General features: G+C 63.4%; 1 protein-coding gene across 5 annotated transcripts in view; it reads left to right on the forward strand.

Annotated features, from left to right (window-relative positions):
* Positions 1 to 18,343, forward strand: part of TSNARE1 (t-SNARE domain containing 1) — a 90,507-nt gene that overhangs the window by 36,849 nt on the left and 35,315 nt on the right. For 4 of the 5 annotated variants that reach the window (XM_044244864.1, XM_044244863.1, XM_044244860.1 and 1 more), the window contains exons 3-6: positions 604 to 753; positions 1,762 to 2,256; positions 11,467 to 11,544; positions 12,241 to 12,310. In XM_044244864.1, the coding sequence (XP_044100799.1) occupies positions 604 to 753; positions 1,762 to 2,256; positions 11,467 to 11,544; positions 12,241 to 12,310 (793 nt within the window). The remainder of the gene's footprint in view (positions 1 to 603; positions 754 to 1,761; positions 2,257 to 11,466; positions 11,545 to 12,240; positions 12,311 to 18,343) is intronic. The other variant, XM_044244861.1, reaches the window with a different exon arrangement.

Raw genomic sequence — 18,343 nt, forward strand, 5'->3', positions numbered from 1 at the left:
TTCTGAATCGATGAGAATGTCCTTGGGGTCCGACCCTGTGCGGGCTGTTTGCGGGTGCGTGTGGGGGGGAGGCCGCCCGGTGCTGGCCCTGCCCCTCAGCCCTGCCGTCGAGCGCCAGGAAGGACGAGCGTTTGTTTGTACTTTCGCTCACTGTGCCCTGGACCGTGTTTTATGAACAGGACGGTGCCGTGCTGATTCCACGTCGTTGCCAAAATCCCGACGTCCTCACCCCCCGGTTTTGTATGTTTTTTGTCACTGACAGGTGACGCCCGTGGCAGGCTTGGTCTGGTCTGCGGGCCACACCTGCCCTGCCCTGGGGATTTTGTCCTTGTCTGGGCCTTTACGAATGATCATGGTTTCGAGATTGGGAACATGTCAAGTCCTGGATTTGCCGCTGGTCTTCAGCCAAAGTGGCTGTTGCACAAGGTGTGGCCGTCTGGGAGGGTTTCTTGGAAGAGGCTGGCCCGAGTGGAGCTTCTCGGCGTGGATGCTTGGAGGGCTCAGGGCACCCGCTGTCCCGTGTGGGGCCTTGCTTTGCCAGCAGCACCCTGAGCTGCTCTGTGGGCGGCGGGGTGTAACTGTGATGTCCCTTGCTGTCTGTAGAGTGCGCTCAATGTTGGACCGAGTACGGGATCCGCCATTTCCCCTGCCCGTCGCCAGAGAGCAGCCCGCAGGACCCCTGTGTGGGCGAGGATGGGGAAGGTGATCTGGGGTCGGCGGGCACGCCCAGAGGCCCAAGGGCCAGGAAGCGAGGTACTTCCACGTGGGTGCTGGGTCTGGGGGGGCCTGGGAAAGACCACCCGGAGACGCCAGGGCGGGGGGGGGGGCTGGGTATGTCCGCTGGGGGGGCACAGGCATGTGGAGCAGGGGGCAAGTTGCAGCCCGGATTCTGGGTGGCCCGCCCCTCACCCCCACTCACCTTCCCCTCCCCCAAGGATGGCAGACGGCGTGATGTGGCTGGGCCAGCGGTGCGAGGGCCGACGTGTGATGGCTGGTGCTTGTAAGGGCCCCCTGGGCTCCAGGGAGGAGGCTCAGCCTGTGGGGCGCTTCACGCAGCCCCTTCACTCCAGAGCCTGGCTGCTGCTCGCAGGGGGAGGCGGGGAGGGCGCGTCAGGGTCCTTGAGATGTGCATTAGGGAGGGGAGGATGTGTGGGCCTCTGAGGAGGTGGTCTTTCAGTTGATAGGGGCCTGGGGGAGACAGGCTGCCCTCTGAGTGCTCCCCAGCGGCTCACATGTCCCTCTGTCCTCAGGGGCTCTCAGTGTCGGGGGCTCCCTCTTTCCTTGCAACTGGGGGATGCTTGGTCTCATGGGGGCTGCCTCTTCTGCCCTTATGGAGGGTCCCCCTGCCCCCTGGCAGGCACAGGCTGGCTGCTGACGAGGCCCCCCCCAGTGGGCAGAGACCTGCAGGCTGGGTGCTCTGTGCCTGCCCAGCCCAGGGACCCCCAGGAGCGCAGGAGAGGGGGGCTGTGGGGGCACAGAGGGAGTGGAGGCCGCGGCCACGGCGACCTGCCTGCCCTCCTGCTCCCGCTGTCCACTTGCTGTGCGCTCACGGCTCGGCAGGAAGGTGATGGTTTCCGGGGCAGTCTCAGGGCTGGGACTCAGACCCGGGCCTCTGGACGCCCCGCAGGGAGGGGTGGTGCTGGGTGCAGACAGCCGTGCCTGAAGCCGAAGCCACGGAGGAGGAGGCGGCGCCCTGGGAGCCACGGCTGCCACCCCCACCAGCCCCTGGCCTTAAACACCCACCTTTTGGTGCCTTTCCAGGGCCAGGGGTCACCCCTGACGGCAGTGGGACGCCGGAGCTGCCCTCACCACCCGCGGCTGGCCCGAGGAAGGACTCCGCCGGCAGCTTCCACAGCCGGCTGGCGGGGCCCAGTGCCGCGCGGGCTAAGAAGAGGAAGCCCAACTTCTGCCCGCAGGAGACGGAGGTCCTGGTGTCCAAGGTCAGCAAGCACCACCAGCTGCTGTTTGGCTCGGGGCTGCTGAAGGCCGAGCCGGCCCGCCGGTACCGCGTGTGGAGCCGCATCCTGCAGGCCGTGAACGCGCTGGGCTACTGCCGCCGCGACCTTGTGGACCTCAAGCACAAGTGGCGGGACCTGCGTGCCGTCGTGCGGCGCAAGCTGGCTGACCTCCGGCGGGCGGCCGTCGGCCCTGGGGGGCCCCAGGCCCTGGCCCTCACACCCGTGGAGCAGGCGGTGGCCAAGACCTTCTCCTGCCAGGCCCTGTGCCTTGAGGACTTCCGCCCAGAGCCGCCCCGAGGTGAGTCCCTTGGCTGTGCCGGCCAGCGGGCAGGAAGCAGAGACCCGCGCGGCTGCCCCACGTCCCTCCCCCCGGGGGGTTCCCGCCGCCGCTCTTGGGCGGTTCCTGCTCCTTTGCGCCCGCACTCGCGTGGCTGTGCGGGGACGTCGAGGCATGGTGGCTGCACTTGCCTCCCCTGGGCTTTGCCTCTGCCCACTTGCGCCCGGCTGTGGGGTGGGGACCTGGGCGCCTACAAGATGCGGATGTCTGCTTCCTGCCTCTGGACTGGCACCTACGGGAAGGAACGCGTTTTCTCGTGCGCTCCCACTACGTGCTCACACCTGAGCTACGAGCTTTCCAAGGCCCTGGTTCCTCTGCCTTGTCCTCCATGCCCTGATGTTTGTCGCCTCTGAACCACTCCAGCCCGGCTCCTACCGTACGCTGAGTGAGTGACCAGGTGGCAGAGCTTGGTCTGGAGGGCCGGGCTCTGTTGCCGGCTTAACCTGCGGGACAGGCCTCCGTCCAGGCTGGGCCAGCCCTGCCGTGTCAGGACGGGTGGCTGGGGGCCAGGTCGCCTGCAGCCCATGAGGTCCTTCCGTGGCTGTTTTCCAGGGAGAGTTTCTCTGCGGGCTGTGACTTCTCGTCTGGCACGGTGGTTCGGCGGGGCCGATGGGCATGAGCCCAGTGTCCGAGAGCCCAGCGGGCTGGGTCCCAGACGGGTGCCTGCCACATGGACATGCACAGTCCCTGTGGGGCCCACAGGGCACAGAGACGCGTGGGGGCAGCTGCGGCCACGGGCAGGGAGCGGGGAGGATGGAGGCTGAGCCCAGATTCCGGCAGTTAGGGCCGGGGAGGGAGGCGGGCCTGTCCTTTGTGCGTGCTTCCTCTGTCATAGGTGGGTGGTAGGTTCTGAGGACCGTTTCTCCTTCCTCACCTGGTCTTTGACTTTGAACCGGGACTGGAAAATCTACCTGGGGCGTCAAGAACAAAGCAGGAGCAAGCCCCCAGCTCCTGGCTCGCACGGCTTTGCAATTGCTTTCCGGACGTTTCCTCCTCATGAGGCCCTGGAGGGTCAGCCTGCCCTCGCAGGGGGGGCGGCCGTTGGCTGTAGTTTCGGGGGCTGTTGAGCGCCGTGGGGTGCTGCCCTGTTACGGGCCCCGGCGCGTGTGCTGCTGCTCACTGGGGTCCCTGCAGCCCGCCCTCACGTGGATCTGGCCCCACACCCCCGGCAGCGGCGCCTGTGCACTGGGGTGCCGGGTTTCGCCCAGGCCTGTCCGCCCTGCGGCTGAGAGGTCCCCTGGCTTCCCTTGCTCATCCCACGTCTGGGGCTCTGTTTCGCACTTGGCCTTCTCCTGCCCAGCCCGAGCTGACGCCAGCCGTTTGTCACACCCGGGAGCCGCTGCGGAGGGCAGAGCCTGCTGTCTCTGGTAGTGTTGGATTCCAAGGGGGTCTCTGTGCTCCTACCCGCTCCTCCAGTATCACTGGTGGGGCTGCTGCGGCAGCTGCCTGGGGGCCCGGGAGAGGAAGGGCAGGGGCTGGAGCCGACGCGCAGCCGGGCCCCTTGGCGGCTGCAAGGCTTTGACAGGTGTGCACCGGTGGCCTCAGGTCCCCTTTGTGCCCCCAGCAGATCGCGCTGCGCACCTGCCCAGAGATGCCACCGGGGCAGGAACCCTATGTTGGTGGTTCAGCCGCGTCCCATCATCTCTGCCCACAGTAGGAGCAGAGGGCGGGGAGGAGGACTCCCGGAGAAAAGCCGGATAAGTTCTGCCAATTTTCCTTTTTTTATTTTCCTTTTTCTGCGCCACAGGTGGGGCCTGGGACCCGGCTTCACGGGGAGGAGCTCGTGAGCGTGCGGCACGTCCACATGTGAGGCGTGCCCTGAGCGCACCCCCGCCGGGTCCCCTGCTACCGGTTCCCCCGGGGCGGACTTTGGCGAGGGGCCCCCTCACTTTGCCTGCCCCGGCCCAGGGCAGCTGCTGGCGTGCTTTGTGCCGCCACGGGGTGGGCCTCTTGGACCCGCGGCACGGGGACTCCAGGGTCGGGGTCCTGTGGCGTGTCCTCTCGTCGCTCAGGACCGGGCACCTCCCAGTTCGTGTCCCGTCGCCTCAATGCGCAGTTCCGTGCTTGGCGGCTTGCGGCTGAGTGAAGGTCCACGATCGCTCTCCTCTGCTGCGGCAGACGCGGTCACCGTTTTGGGGGGCTGGGCAGACAACGCTTCCCCGTCTCCGAAACCACCAGACTGGTCTCCGCGGTGCTGTCTTGCTCCGTCCCCACGGCAGCCCCACCAGCTCCTGCCGTGGGTGTGACTTTGGCCGGTGCCTGGCGGTGCGGGTAGGGGTGTCCCTGCAGCGGCAGCCCGCCCGTCCCTGGTGGGGACTCCCCTGCGCTCGTGGGCCGTGCGTGCGTTTCCCCTGCGGTGGTTGGCGCTCGCCTTGGGCTCGGGCCTGCTCCGCCCGTCCTGGCTCCTGGGTTCCGGGGTCGTGGGACAGCAGCTGCGTTGAAGACCGTCTGGCGGGCTCTGTGCTGCCTTTGCTTTCCTTGATGGTCTTTTTGAAGCTTTTTAGGTTTTGATGTTATCAGTGTTTTCTTTGGGCTTTCTGCTCTTTGTACCACACCTACAAAGTTCTCACCTGCTCCAGAGTCCCAGGAGTATTGTTTTTTGAAGGTTTTTTTTTTTTTTTTTTGAAGACTTTATTTATTCTTTTGAGGGTGGGGGAGAGCACGGGTGGGGGAGGCCGAGGAAGAAGCAGACTCCGGCTGAGCAGGGAGCCTGACGTGGGGCTCGCTCCCGGGACCCCGAGGTCACGAGCCGAGCTAAAGGCAGACAGACGCTTGACCGACTGAGCCACCCGGGGGCCCTGTGTTTTGAAGTTTTAGCTTTTGTGTCTGACTGATGCGTGCAGAGTTGATTGTGAGTTTTGTCGCTTTGGGACTGGGGATCGGCGGACATCCAGCTGTCCGCTGCTGTTGCTTGAAGAGACCGAGTCACCTTGACATGTCACGACGCCACCGGGAGGTCGTCCTGTTCCTGGCGATCTGGGTCCCTGCTTCTCGCAATGCCAGGCCGCCGTGCCTATCAGTGACTGCAGAGCAGGTCTTGAGCAGGCGGGGAATTGGCTTCTCCGCCTCTGTATTCCGAGAGAATTTGTGTAGAATCGTTACTGTTCTTCCCTGAACTCTCCGGCAGATCTCACCGGGGAAGCCTCTGAGCTGGGACTTTCATCGTGGCAAGATCGGAAACTCCAGTTTCTTCAGCGTCACAGCGTCACGTGATTGACGTGATTGCTACAGTGTCCTCGTGTCACGTGTCGCGTGTCACACAGCGTCGTGCGTTAGTGTCCCTACCGCATGTCGTGTGTCACGGTGTCGCGTGTTACGTGCTGCGTGTTACGCGTTCGGAGCTGCCCGGCCTTCTGCCGCGTCTCATAAGACCTTTGGTCACGGGTGCTTTCACGGAACCTGCCCACTGCGTCAAGGCTGTGGCGCTCGCTGCGGGCTCTCGTCCGTGGGGCTCCCCGCGTGGTGCTGCCGTGCTGTCCGGTCGGCACGGAGGCTGCCTCTCCCACTGCTGACATTTCTAATTGTGTTTTCTCTGTTTCGTACTTGACTGGTCCGACTGCACGTCTATCAATTTTATTGATTGTTTCAAAGGACCAGATTTCGATTTCGTCAATCTTCTCTGTTCATCCAATGTTGAGTTAATTGATTTTTGTTCATCTTTGTTATTTCCTTCCTTTTCCTCCCTCTGGGGTTAACATGCTTCTGTTGGATCGTTGACTGGAGCCCTTTTTCTTCCTAACGTGAGTGTTTTTTGCTGTAAGCTTTCCTCCGCGCGTTGCTTCACTTAAACAGTTTTGCACATACTATGTTTTCGTTCATTCATTTGAAATATTTTCTGATTCCTTTGTAATTTTTTCTTTAATGAATGGTTGTTCAGAAGCATGTTAAATTTTCAGATAAGTCTTTCTGTTCCCAGAAGTCTGTCTGTCTGACTTCTAGTTTAATTCCGTGGTGCTCGGAGGCTCTGTCGTATTTTCTGAAATACAGCGTATCCTGGTGTGTGTACCGCGCGTGTGACCAGAGTGTGTCCGGCTTCTGTCGGCTGGGGCGTGTCCTATACACGTCACTTGGGTCCGGTCCATCGACGGCGTTGCTCAGGTCTTGGTGCCCTCGTGGATTTCCCGTCCGCCGCCCCGCTTGCTGCCGCGGGGGGACGACCGTCCCTGGAACTGTGGGTTTGTCTGTTCCTCCTTTCGGTCCTGTCCGTCTCTGCTCCAGACATTCTCACGCTGCGGTATGGGGACCGCGCCCGCCTGGGACTGCTGTGTCGTCTTCAGCAGCTGACCCCTCTGTCGCCGTGAAAACGTTCGTCTCTGCTCACACGCGTGGCTCCGAATTCTCCATGCCGGCCTCACCGCCCCGGCTTTCTCAGGGTCACGGTCTTACAAAATGTGTTCTCCAGTCCCCGACTTTGGCTTACGTCTGGATGTCCGTATGAAGTGCTTTTCCTGAGCTCCGCGTCCCTGGGGTTTGCTCCTGACCCCGTCTCACCACCCCTGCCTCGACCGGAGCGGCTGCCTTGGTGCCGTCCACGGGGCTTTGCTGACGACAACACGTGGCCGCACGGGGACTGCGCTCGGTCGCCGCTTCAAGCCAGTGTGCTGCCGTCTTGGTGTTTGCTCTCCGATTGCCCTTTCTTCTTTCTTGCTTCGCTGGCGTTGTGGAGGAACTGCGTGTTTATTCCGTTTTGGCCCCCGCTCGTGGCTCATCAGCGGTACCTGCCCGCTCTGTGTTTCAGTGGCCGCTTCGGAGTCTGGCGTCCGCCGCGCTGCTGCCTGTGTGTGCCCTCAGGTCCCGCTCGGTCGCTGCGTGTGACGCGGGAGGCTCACGCGGCCGACCCCTGCCGCCCTTCGGAACGGTGTCTTGTTCCTGCCTCTACCTTAGTAATCCCTGTTCTCTGAGATAATCTCAAATGAGACACGGTGTCCTTTTCCTTTGCCCTTACGCCCGCCCTCCCACACTCCGGCTTCTCATGTACACCCTGTTTCCTTTTACCGTTTCTTGTGACCGGAGAGATTTTGTTTAACGCTTCCTGGGCTGCACATCCGGCCGGGACGGAGTCTCTCAGCCTTTTTGTCTTAAAGAAGTCTTTCTTTTTCTTCTATTTTTGGAATATATTTCTGCTGGGTATAAAATTCTGGCTGAAAGTTTTTTTTCCTTCTTTTGGCACTTTGCCCGTCACCGTGGCGTGTTTGGGCGATGTGCTCCCCGTGCCTCCGTCTGTGGCGGCGGGCGTGCTCCTCCGGCCCCTTCGGAAGTGTCCTCGTCACCACAGTTTTGATGTCTCCTGTGGTTTTGACTACTGTGCCTTGGACTCTGAATTTTTAATATTTATTCTGCTTGGGGCTTTATGAAATTCTTCACGGAACTCTCAGTCTTTAACTGTGTTAAATTTCGGTACTTTTGGTCCTTATTTCTTGAACTTCTCCCTGTTTGCTTATTGCCTGCCTGTGGCTCCGCGGGGGCTGGGCTGCTGGGTGTTGCCCTGAGGTCCCCTGTGGCTCAGCCGACGTGCTGTCCTCGAACCCACTCCCCTGTGCCCTGCACGCTGTCTGCTGCCGACCCCATGCGGGGGAGGCACACGGCCATGTCCTCCGTGGGGTCTTCAGAAGTGCCCCTGCGGCTTTTCCGCGTCTCCGGTCCCTCCTTGCCGGGTGGACGCGCCCGTGTCCTTCAGCACTGTTGCAACCGGGAGGAGTGATTTTCTCCACTACTGGTGTCGTCTCTGTCGTTTCTGCGTCTGATTCTCCGTTGGCTGATTTTTCTTACGGTTAAGGGCCCCGTATGTGCTCCTGCTGCTTCACTGTCCTGGAAGTTCTGATGTGAGTTTTGAGTGCTTTTGTGCCGGGTTTGGTTGTCTCACTTGAGGAGGATTAGATTTTGGTTCTGGGGCAGGGGACTTGTGGGTCACTGTGCTGTCTCCGGGCATTTCTGAAGTCGCCGTCACGCTGAGACTGACTTTACCCACTGCTCCGGAGGTGCGGCCTGGGCGGTCACTGCCGGATGCCGTGGGGCCCAGAACTGCTGTCCTTCTCCTGGGAGACTTCCCTGACACACACCGACCGCGCTGGGGAAGGAGGCGGCCTGCAGCTCCCTCGTAACCCCTGTGCCCTGCGCCCGAGGGGTGTCCTTCCCTGTGGAGGCACAGGACATGGCTTTGGCCGGAAACCAGGGTACCGGGTCTGCCTCAGTCTCCCCTCTGTCTCCTCAGGCCCGTGGTCTGGCCTGGCTCAGGGAGATGGGCGGGTGCTGCTCTCCTGGGGCTGTGCTGGAGCTTGTCCAGGATCCGAACGTCGTTTCCTGTCTTTCATGCAGTTTTAGTTGTTTTCAGGGGGCGGTGATCCCGGACCCCGTTCCCTTATGACAGAAGCTGCGCTGCATTGTGGTTCTGGGAGAAGCCGGCTGATTTTTTGGGGTCTTTATTTCTGGGTTTCGTCGGCTGGCATGTACCTCTGAGCCAAGAGTCGCCCCGTGTTGCTGACCTACACTGATCACGGCAACCTCTTTGTGTCCTCCCTTGCCTGTTTCTCCTCTGTGTTTCCCGTGCTGGTGGCTGGCCTCCTTCCCACCCCGGTCACGCCTACGGGACATCTGGGCCCAGGGGCATGATGTCCTCCCTGTCCCTCCGCTCCTCAAGTTCAGCCTCCTGCAGTCCTGCCGCCTCTTCCCTGAGGCCCGGACCCTGTCATCCTGCCCTCACCTGGCCTGGACCCTAGGCCTGCGTCCGTCCCCTGGCTGCACGTGGCGGCCCTGCTGCTGTCGCGCGGTCACCGTCTCGCTGCCTGCCCTGACGGGTGGGCCCCTGGCTGTGGGGGCTGGGGGCACAGTCCCTGTGAGCCTGTCCCCCCCCAACCCCCAGCAGCCCCAGCAAAGTGTTTGGGGCCATAGGCCTCTGTCCCCTGTGCTGCTGTGTCCGTGTCCTAGTAAAGAGGTTAAGCCTCAGTCTCCCGTACCACCTCCAGCTGTGGCTCTGTCCCCCCACCAAGGTCAGAGGTCATGCTCCATGGGATCCCGGCAGGGAAGAGGGGTGAGGGGCCGTCTGGGCCAGCAGCTTCCTTGTAAGAGCACAAGGGGAAACTGCTCTTGGAGCTCCCACTCCAGGCTGAGGACTGTCCCTCGGGCCCTCTTGGCTGCCGGGGAGTGTCTGAGCCGTGTGGCCGGGTGTGAGGACCGAGGGGAGCCTGGCTTCTAAGGAACGGGCCTCAGCTGGCATTCCCGGGCGTGCTCTGGGGGGATAGAAGCCCCCAGGCCTCCCCAGACCTCCGTGGGGGCGGAAGGCTGTCTGGGTGCTGGGCTGGGACGTTTGTCCTTCCCCACGCCCCATGGGTCTGCAGGAGTTCCCAAGGCAGCCCGCTGACAGCCCCCTCCCCTTCCTGCCACGCTTGCCAGGCGTGCGCACGGCATCTTCAGTGCGCACGAAACCCCCAGGGGCTGGGGGCGTGGGGTCGGAGACTGCTAGCGCACCCACGGCCGCTGCGCAGGCGGCCTCCCGGGCGGCTCGCAAGCCCCAGCTCCCTGCACCCCGGCCAGGAAGGGGCCTGCTCCCCGTGAGGGCCTGGAGCCAGGCTGGCGGCTGCATCTGGGTCCCCCTGCGGAGACCCGTCAGCCATCCCCGTGGGGTGTGCTCTCCCCGCCCGCCTCTGCCCGTTCCTGGGCTACTTCGTCCTCCTCTCCGAGCTCAGCTGCTTTGGCCCCAGGTCCGAGAGAGAATGTCTCAAAGCCGGTAAGCCAGGGTCATCTGTCATCTGGAGAGATGCGGAGCCCATGGCCTCGGGGGTAGACTGGGCTGGGTGGTCGCTGGCGAGCCCGTGGGTGGGCTTTAGGGAGGAAGACAGCGTTGAGGAAGGGGGACGGGCCGCCTCCGCCCCGGTGTGACGGCTTCCGGAAGCTTCTCCACGCAGACTTGGAGGACAGGAAAGGCTTTCAGAGCCACACGCCTTCTCCTCTCATTTCGTACCGTGGCGAGGGAACCAGTGTTGCCTGAGCCCCTGCATGTGTCTGTCCCTTAGAAAAACTCCCACCAGCCTCCCCGCTGCATAGGCGAGGGCCTTGAGGCTGCTCAATCTGGGGTGGGGGCCCAGAGGCCACGGCACCCCATTCCCAGCCAGGCCACCGCCCCCTCTCCCCCCCGACCCTTGTCATCACGGATAAGTCCCTGTTGATTGCCGGGAGACCTGCCCCAGTCTGCCCCATCCAAGCTGAGGTCCCAGCTTCCCTGGGGCCGGGGGTGGGCAGCGTAGACACCCACGTGAGTCCTTCCTCTCTGTGGCTCTGTCATGCAAAGAGCCCTGCCTGTTCTGTTGGTGGCCAGTGGCACCCTTTCCAGGTTCTGAGAATGAAGCCACCGTGAGCGTCTTACGGGCCTGTTAGTGTTTCTTTGTGTGAATCCCGGGGGGCCATGGCCGGACCACGGGGCAGGCGGGGCCTTGTCCTTTCAGGGAGGCAGACCACAGTGTGTGGCCTGTGCCCCCAGGACTTGGCGGTGTCCACATAACGTTCAACAGAGTCTTTAAAATTGAGTTAAAACTTACACGAGATGAAATTCACACAACATGAAATTCACCGTCTTTAAATGTGCGCTTCAGTGGTTTTTAGTATCTCCAACGGCATGTGCAGCCGTCACCATGAATCACCCAGAACCTTCTTTTATCCACGAAGAAACCGCATAGCCGTTAGCCCCCATCCCGTCCCCGTCCCCCCCCAACCCCCAGCAGCCCCAGCAATGTGTTTGGGGCCATAGGCCTCTGTCCCCTGTGCTGCTGTGTCCGTGTCCCTGGCTGCCGTGGATCTGGACACTTGGTTCCGGCGCGTGTGAGAGGTTCAGCTGTGTGGTGTGTCGTCGGCACGGCCCCGGCTTCAGCCTCAGTTGCCGGGTGTTGGGTTGTTTCTGTCCTGGGTCTCCTATGTGTGCAGTGACCTCATGCGCGTGTGCAGGAACTCCTGAGAGCCTGGGTTCCTGTTTGTCTCCAGTGCGCCAGCAAGGGGGCGCGGGGCTGCTGGGGCCCCTCTGAGGGGTTGCCCCTGCTTTCCTCCCTTTGCTGTGGCTTGTGTGCCCCAGGGCGGGCGTGGCATCCCATCCCCGAGGCTCTGGGTGACCCCAGGCTGGGAGGGTGAGACCGCCCCGAGCAGGCAGCCCAGTGAACGTGCGTGCTCCCCTCTGCTCTCCCCTAGCTGCCCAGGTGGACCCAGGTGAGCTCCAGGAGCTGTTCCAGCAGACGTCGGCCAGCGTCTTCCGAATCAACTCCCACGGTGAGTCAGCTGACCGGCCGTCCCCTGACTCGGCCACCCTGCAGCCCAGGCCCTGTTGTCGGTCCTAGGAGAGAGCTGCAGTCTCAGGGGAGGGCGGGTGCAGCCCGTGTGTCCACTGCTCCCTGCAGTGTGAACCCGTCCTGTCCCCCTGGAGGGAGTGCCTCAGAGCCTCCCTCTGCCTGGTAGCATGGGCCGCCTCACGGCTCCCTGGGATCAGGAGTGAGAGTCCTAGCTCGCCCCATCCTTAGTTCCTGTAGACCTGGGAGATGGGGGTGGCTCGCTGCCCCCTGTGGGCAAGGGCTGGTGTTTGTCCCTGAACCCTGAGCTCTGGCAGGTCAGCAGAGGAGTGCTGACCGGGAGGGGAGAGAAGGCCCCTCTCCAGACCTGGGGTGAGGCCCTCAGGGGCAGTTTCCTAGAGCTTGGAGACCATGGGCTGTACCTGAAGGGCGGGGGAGGACTGTGCCTGGGCGACCTCACGGGGGTATGACTGGCCAAGTGTGGGGCTGGGGCTGGGCTGTAGCCCTGGCTGTCCTGGCTCTGTGCCCACGGTCACTGTGTGGTCTCTGTGGCCTTGGCCCCCATGTCCTGGGGCTCCCTGTCCTGCCTCTCCTCGGGGTGGGGGATGCAGCCCGGGGTCTGGGGATCACCCGGGCGGGGGTCCTTCTGCTCCTGATGCATGTTCCTTTCTCTGGGCAGTGACCTCCTTGGAGCAGAGTCTCCGGTCCCTGGGGACGCCGAATGACACGCAGGAGCTGAGGGAGAGCCTGTGAGTGTGACCGTGGGCATCAGCGTGCACAGGTGTGCCCTACACCCGCTTGTAGGCCTGCCTGTCCGCGGACCAGCCCCACACCTGCTGGGGCCCCACGTCCACCCCACACGCCTGAGGGCCAGCCGAGCCCGTGCTTGGAGCTGGAGGCCGAGCTCACAGCAGCGTCCCTCTCCATCCACGCGTGTGGAAGCCCGGCTGTGCCTGCCACACCTGTGCAGACACACCCGTGCATGCTGGCGTGTACTCAGGTGGTGAACCAGCTTTCACCTGTGTGCACAGACGTGTGTGTCACACAGCAGAGCTCACAGGCAGGCTCTGCACCCTTATGAGCACACGTGTGGGCATGCTGGCTGCCATGGGGCTGCCAGAGCACAGGCAGCTTGCCGCTGTGGACACCCAGCTGGGCCTCTGTTTTTGTGGCTGTGGTTCTCCCTGTGGGCGTCTTGTTGGGCTTTCCCATCTGCTTGCCCAGCGGCCCAGCCTGGGTTGGATCGGGTACAGAGCCAGCCCAGGGCGAGGCTGCGCTCCCCGCAGGAAGGCTTCTCAGGGGCTGCGTCTCGGGAGATCTCTGCCAGGGGGCTGGCCTGGCTGGCTCGGGGCAGGGGGTCGCTCTGTTTAGGCTCCGTCATCCAGGGCCTGGTGACATGTGATGAGAATGCCACGTGATCCCAGCATGGCCCGGGTGGGGAGTCCTGAGCGGGAGCTTGGGACTAGCATTTACGCCCTCCTTCCCTGTGCCACCTCCTGGCCAGGGGACCCTGGGTTGGTTGAGCTTGAGCCTCCCGCCTGGGAAGGAGGCTAGTGTGGGCCGGTGGACCTCATGTGCTCCGAGGGGTGTGGGCTGTGGCCGAGGCCACGTGTCTCTTCTTGGCATTGGTGTCTGTTGGAGAGGCCACAGCCCCTCTCCGTCTCTTTGTCCGTCACCCAGTCCGTCTGTGTGTCCACCCGTTCAGCCACCCACCCGTGCATTCATTCCCTTCCCTGTAGGCCCACCCCCGTCCGTCCATGTGCCCGCCCACTGGCGTGCCCACCCACCATCCAGCCACGCCCCCCCTGACGCTGCCACCCACCCACCCACGCACCCAGGGGCTGGTTCACCCATCCGTCTCACCCAGCTCCCCGTCCATCCGGCTGTCCTCCTGTCCATCCACACAGACTAGCTGGGACCACTTCTGCCTAGTGTGGGGGTCCCGAGCTTAAGGCAACCAGGGGCCCTGTGCAGATTTTACGTACAATTCTGTCTTTAATTATTCGTTTTGTTTCTTTTTTTAAAAATAACGTATTGTTTTCTGATTGTGAAAGTAGCCTATGTTCATTGTGGGAACCGCGGCCGCGCAGGATGTCCGAGTTAACGTTTCGGTATCTCCTGCCAGCCTCTTTTTGAGTCCTTACGCATTTTGCAGAATTGGATTTCAGTGAATAATGTTCCGGATCCCGGTTTTTACTGTTAGGAACCTGGAGCGCGCGCCCTTATCACACACGGGGCGCAGCTCTTCAGCGCAGCGGGCGCGGTTGGATCTGGGTCATTAGCGAGCGGACACTCGGGCCAGCTTGTCCAGCCCTTCCTCTTTCTCGGTCCTGTGACCGGAGTTCCCAGGAGCCATTCTGTGGTGGATCCTGCCGTTGGCGCCCATTTCCAGGGTCGGTCCCTGGAGCCGTGTCCCCGGGGCTGAGCGGCGGGCATTTTCAGGGCCCGGGCCCTTGAGCGTGTTTCCTGGGCTGCCTTGCCCAGCTGGCCAAAGGCCGATGTCACCGGCATGGGTTGGAGAGGACAGCCGGCTCCTGCTCCTGCCCCTGCCCGCGTGATATGTGGCTGGGGCCATCCCCTGTCCTGCCCTGTTGACCTCAGCTTTTAGACCCAGAAACTCTGGCTTTAGCACCTTCCTGTCTCTCCCCAGCCAGAGCCCCCCACCCCCCTGGAGCCCCTCTGCCTGCAGGGTAGCTCCGCACCGGCTGCGGGCCAGAGCCTCCCAGGCCCCCTTCCGTGGCGGAAGTGGTGCAGCTGGTGGACTGGCAGCATCTGGAAGTGACTGAGGCTGGTGTAAGTTCCAGCTCTGTGTGTTCTCCACGTTGACAGTCAGTGGGCTTTTATTTTGTGACGTAGGACTAAAAAAACGTCACCACCATCCGTCACTGCCCGTGTTTTCTAGAAGGTAGAGGAGAGAACGCTTCAGTGCAACACGGCAGGCTCTGATCTCGGGAGGGGACGTTCCTTCGAGAAGAGTAAGTCTAGTGACCAGAGAGCCACACAGAGTTGACCTTGACTTTCTCACCTTGCATGAGACGTGTGGCTTTGCCACTTGTGTCAGGACTAAGAGGGGACCCCGCCTTGGGCACACTGCCGTAGGCTCCCCAGCCGGCTGAGGTGGCCGGGATGGAGATCTCTCTTTCCTGTGGTGTGAAGCTCAGTGGCCAGGGGACCTTGTCTGTCTGTCTGTCTTGTGGGGGCGTCACCCAGGCTGCTGTGGAGGGAAGGATGGGTGTTCCAAGAGCCTTGTGGCTGTGGAAAGGGGCCTGTCCCTGCAGCCTCGTGGGCACGCTTTGGGACAGCCCTGGTTCCAGTCTGTAGGTCCCTGGGCACAGCATCAGGGTGCTGGGGTTAGCTTGTATTCGCAACAGGCAGGGAGGCTCTTTCTGGGCTGACGCGGAGGGCTCCCCAGCCCTAGGACCCCGGTGGCCTCAGCTCCTCCCAGCAGGTGTGTGACTGGATGGGGTGAGCCCCCGGGTCCAGCATGGCCTGCCTCTTCTCCTCCAAGCCCGCCTTTCCCGGTTCCCACCCCCAGTGCCCCCTCCCCCACTGCACTCGCTGGCGCCCCGCGTGTCTGTAGCCTGGTTCCCCGGGCCGGCTCAGCCGGTGAGCCCCGTGCTGACAGGCTGGAGCAGCGGGGTCCCGGGGGCCAGCCCGTCACCCTCTGACTGTGTGACGTTCAGGGTGACCTGGGTGTCTTGGTCTTTGACGTGTGGACCCAGACCCTGCCGGGGGTGTTCCTTGGGAAGGAGGCAGTGATGGCGTCCGTGCGTGGTGCCGGGCTCAGCCTGCAGAGATCCCGTCTGACTGACCTCTCTGCAGAGGGAGGACGGCCCAGAGCAGGGGTGTGGTGCAGGGAGCCGGAGGGGGATGGCGAATGGCCTCAGAGGGTAGCAGTGCTTCCTGGGGGGTATGGTGACCGCCGGGGACCCCAGAGCTCTGAGACCCCCCACCCCATGTTGCTGGCGGTCAGCCTGGCCTGGGGGAGCAGGGCTCTGACCGGATGCCTCTGTGGGGCACTCACTGATGCACCGGGTGTGTGTTGTGGGGCCTGCGCCGGGGACTGGACTGGATGGGGCAGGTGTGCCTGGGGGTGGGAGGTGACCGCCTGGTGTCCCACTACTCGTGTGTGACAGAGGGGACAGTCTCCTGACCGGTCGTCTCAGGTCTGGGGGGGCCGGTGTGTGCGTGTGCTCTCGCGTGACCCTGTGGTGGTCGAGGGCACCCACGTGGGTGTGTGTGCAAGAGGTGTCTGGTTGGGATCTGCCCACTGCCGGTGGGGCGACAGGACAGAGGCCGCGGCAGGGGGATGGGGCCCTGGGGAGCCCCCGGCTCCAGGTGGGTAGCTCTTCCCCGCCTTGGCAGGATTTCTGTGTCCGGACCAGCTTCAAGCGGATCAGGGAGGCCTGGGTCCCGCTAATCTAGGGTCGTACGGGTCCAGGGCTCCTGGCAGGTCTTAGTGGGGGTGGCCCAGGGCTGATGCAGGGGCCCTGGGCCAGCCCCCTCTTCCTCCTCGCAGAGCTCAGCCTAGCAGGACCCTGAGCCCCGTGAGCTGCTCCTTCCAGCCTGGTCATTGTCACAGTCATGAGTGCGCGCATCTGCGGAGACGGGGCAAGGCTTGCTCAAGAGCTGGGGCTCGGGGGTGGCGCACGTCCAGCGCTTTGTCCTCTGCTGTTATGGGTTGTTGGCAGTGGCGTTGGCCCCATCACCTGGGCTGACCACTCCTCCGAGCTGGGGCCTCCTCAAGCATGTCAGAAGTCAAGCGGGGAAGGAGAGCTTCCCGGAGGCCGTGGAGGACTGCTCCCCGGGAGGTGCAGGAGCTGTGTACCTGTCATTGTGACCTGGGCGGGCTGCCAGGACTTGGATGTGATGCTCAGCTCCATACCCAGGGGCTAGCTGACAGCAGCCCTGGGGCCAGCCTGCAGGCCTGGAGGCCCATGGGCTTGAAGCACGGAGCTGGTGGGCCGTTGGGCCGGTGTTGGAGGTTTGTGTTGGCTCCAGATGCTTGGGGCTCAGTTGGGAGCACTCAGTGCTTGGGGGTCCTCTGCCGCTGCGGCTGGAGGACCTGGAGCCTTCTTCTCCACTCCTGGTCAGCAGATGTGCAGAGTTCAGCTGGGAGGTCCCTTGCGGCGTCCACACGTGGGCTCTCCTGTGGCCGGGGCTCCCTGGGGCACGGCGGCCTCGTGGTGCTGACCTTGGTCAGCTCAGGGCTCTGGTGCAAGCGCTAGCGGAGGAGGGAGGAGTGAGCCTGTCCAGGTTCAAGGAGAAGGGACTCAACGGCACCCCTCGGGGGGAGCGGTCAGAAACCGTGGCCACCCTTAAGACTGCTCGAAGCTTCCACGAGGCAGTGGGTGTGTTGGCGGAGCCCCCAGAGGAGGGGCCTGCAGCCCTGAGGGGAGGCGTGTCAGCAAGGTGGGTGCAGGCCCGGCCCTGTGGGCCTTCTGGGCCTGGAACATGGCTCAGGCTTTATTTCCAAAGCAGTAGGAAGCCAGTGGAGGGTTCTAGAACGCAGTGGCCTGGTGGACGGCCATGAAGACAAGTTGGAGGAGTGGGCTGTCGCCGTGGGTGGAGGCACTGCAGGAGAGGCAGGGAGGATGGCTGTGTAGGGCCTGGACGGCTGCTCCTCGGCCTGGTGGGTTGGGGGCTGAGCCCCTGCCTGACCAGGACCCCCCCGACTGCAGGCAGCGGAGACTCCTGAGCACCCCCAGGGACCACCCTGCTGCGCTGGGGGATAGCCTCGCCCGTGCCTGTGGGACTGGGAAAGGCTTGGCCCGGGTGCTTGCCCCCAGGGGCTCAGGGGTCGGTGAGCTCATGCGGGCACCAGGCAGTTGCCTCCTCATTTCCTGGGACCTATCCTGGGCGAGGCTCTGGGGCGGCAGAGCCCCCTCTGGCCCGGTCCTCCTCCGTGGGGCCTTCTAAGGCCATGGGATTGCCTCCTGCCGAGCGGGCGCAGGGCAGGGATCTTTGAAGGAACCTGAGAAGGACCAAGGGGAGGTGGAAGGGGACCGATTTCTGCTCTTTCACCACGTGCTGAAGGGAGGGGACCCGTGACTCTGGGGGACACCGGGCCCATCGTGGTGCTCCCCGTTGTGGCCTGGACCTGCCCTTCACTCCTGTGTGCGGCAGAGTAGTCTCCCCGTGTGGATGTTCCTCCAAATCCGTAGGCGGAGACCTAACTCCTGGGGGCGGGGCCTGGAGCCTCAGGAGGGCAGCGGGTCCTGTGGGTGCAGCCCTCGCAATGGGACGAGCGCTCTTGTGGAAGGACCCGGAGAGCTCCGTGGCCCCTTCTTGCAAGGCAGCCGCGGGGAGGTGCCGTCTGTGGACTGGAAGGTGGCCCCCGTCACACGTGGAAGCCGCCAGCGCCCCGATCCCGGACACCCAGACTCCCGCCTGGAAGCAGACGCGTCTGCTGTCTCCCAAGGCATCCAGCTCGTGGTGTTTGTTATGGCAGCCCGAGCGGGCAAAGACGCACCGTTCGTCACGGATGGCCTTGGCATCGTCCCTTCTTGGTTGTCCTGAGGAAGGCTGCTGGGAGCTCGCGCGTGGACGGCGTTCTCGCACGGATGCCTGCATGTGGGGTTGCTGGCCTGAGCTGCGTCTGATGCTGGGACTCCGCCAGGCTGTCTTCCACGGTGGCCGCCCCGCCCCGCCTTCCCCCCAGCAGTGCGTGAGGCTTCGAGTGCTCCAGGCCCCACGACCCTTGTTACCTGGCTGTGACCGTAGGTCTGGTGGGGACGAGACACCGTCTTGCTGGGAAGCTGACTTGTGTTTCCCGGTGACGA

This window comes from Neovison vison, chromosome 4 (assembly GCF_020171115.1).
Source record: "Neovison vison isolate M4711 chromosome 4, ASM_NN_V1, whole genome shotgun sequence".
NCBI classification, from domain to species: Eukaryota; Metazoa; Chordata; class Mammalia; order Carnivora; family Mustelidae; genus Neogale; species Neogale vison.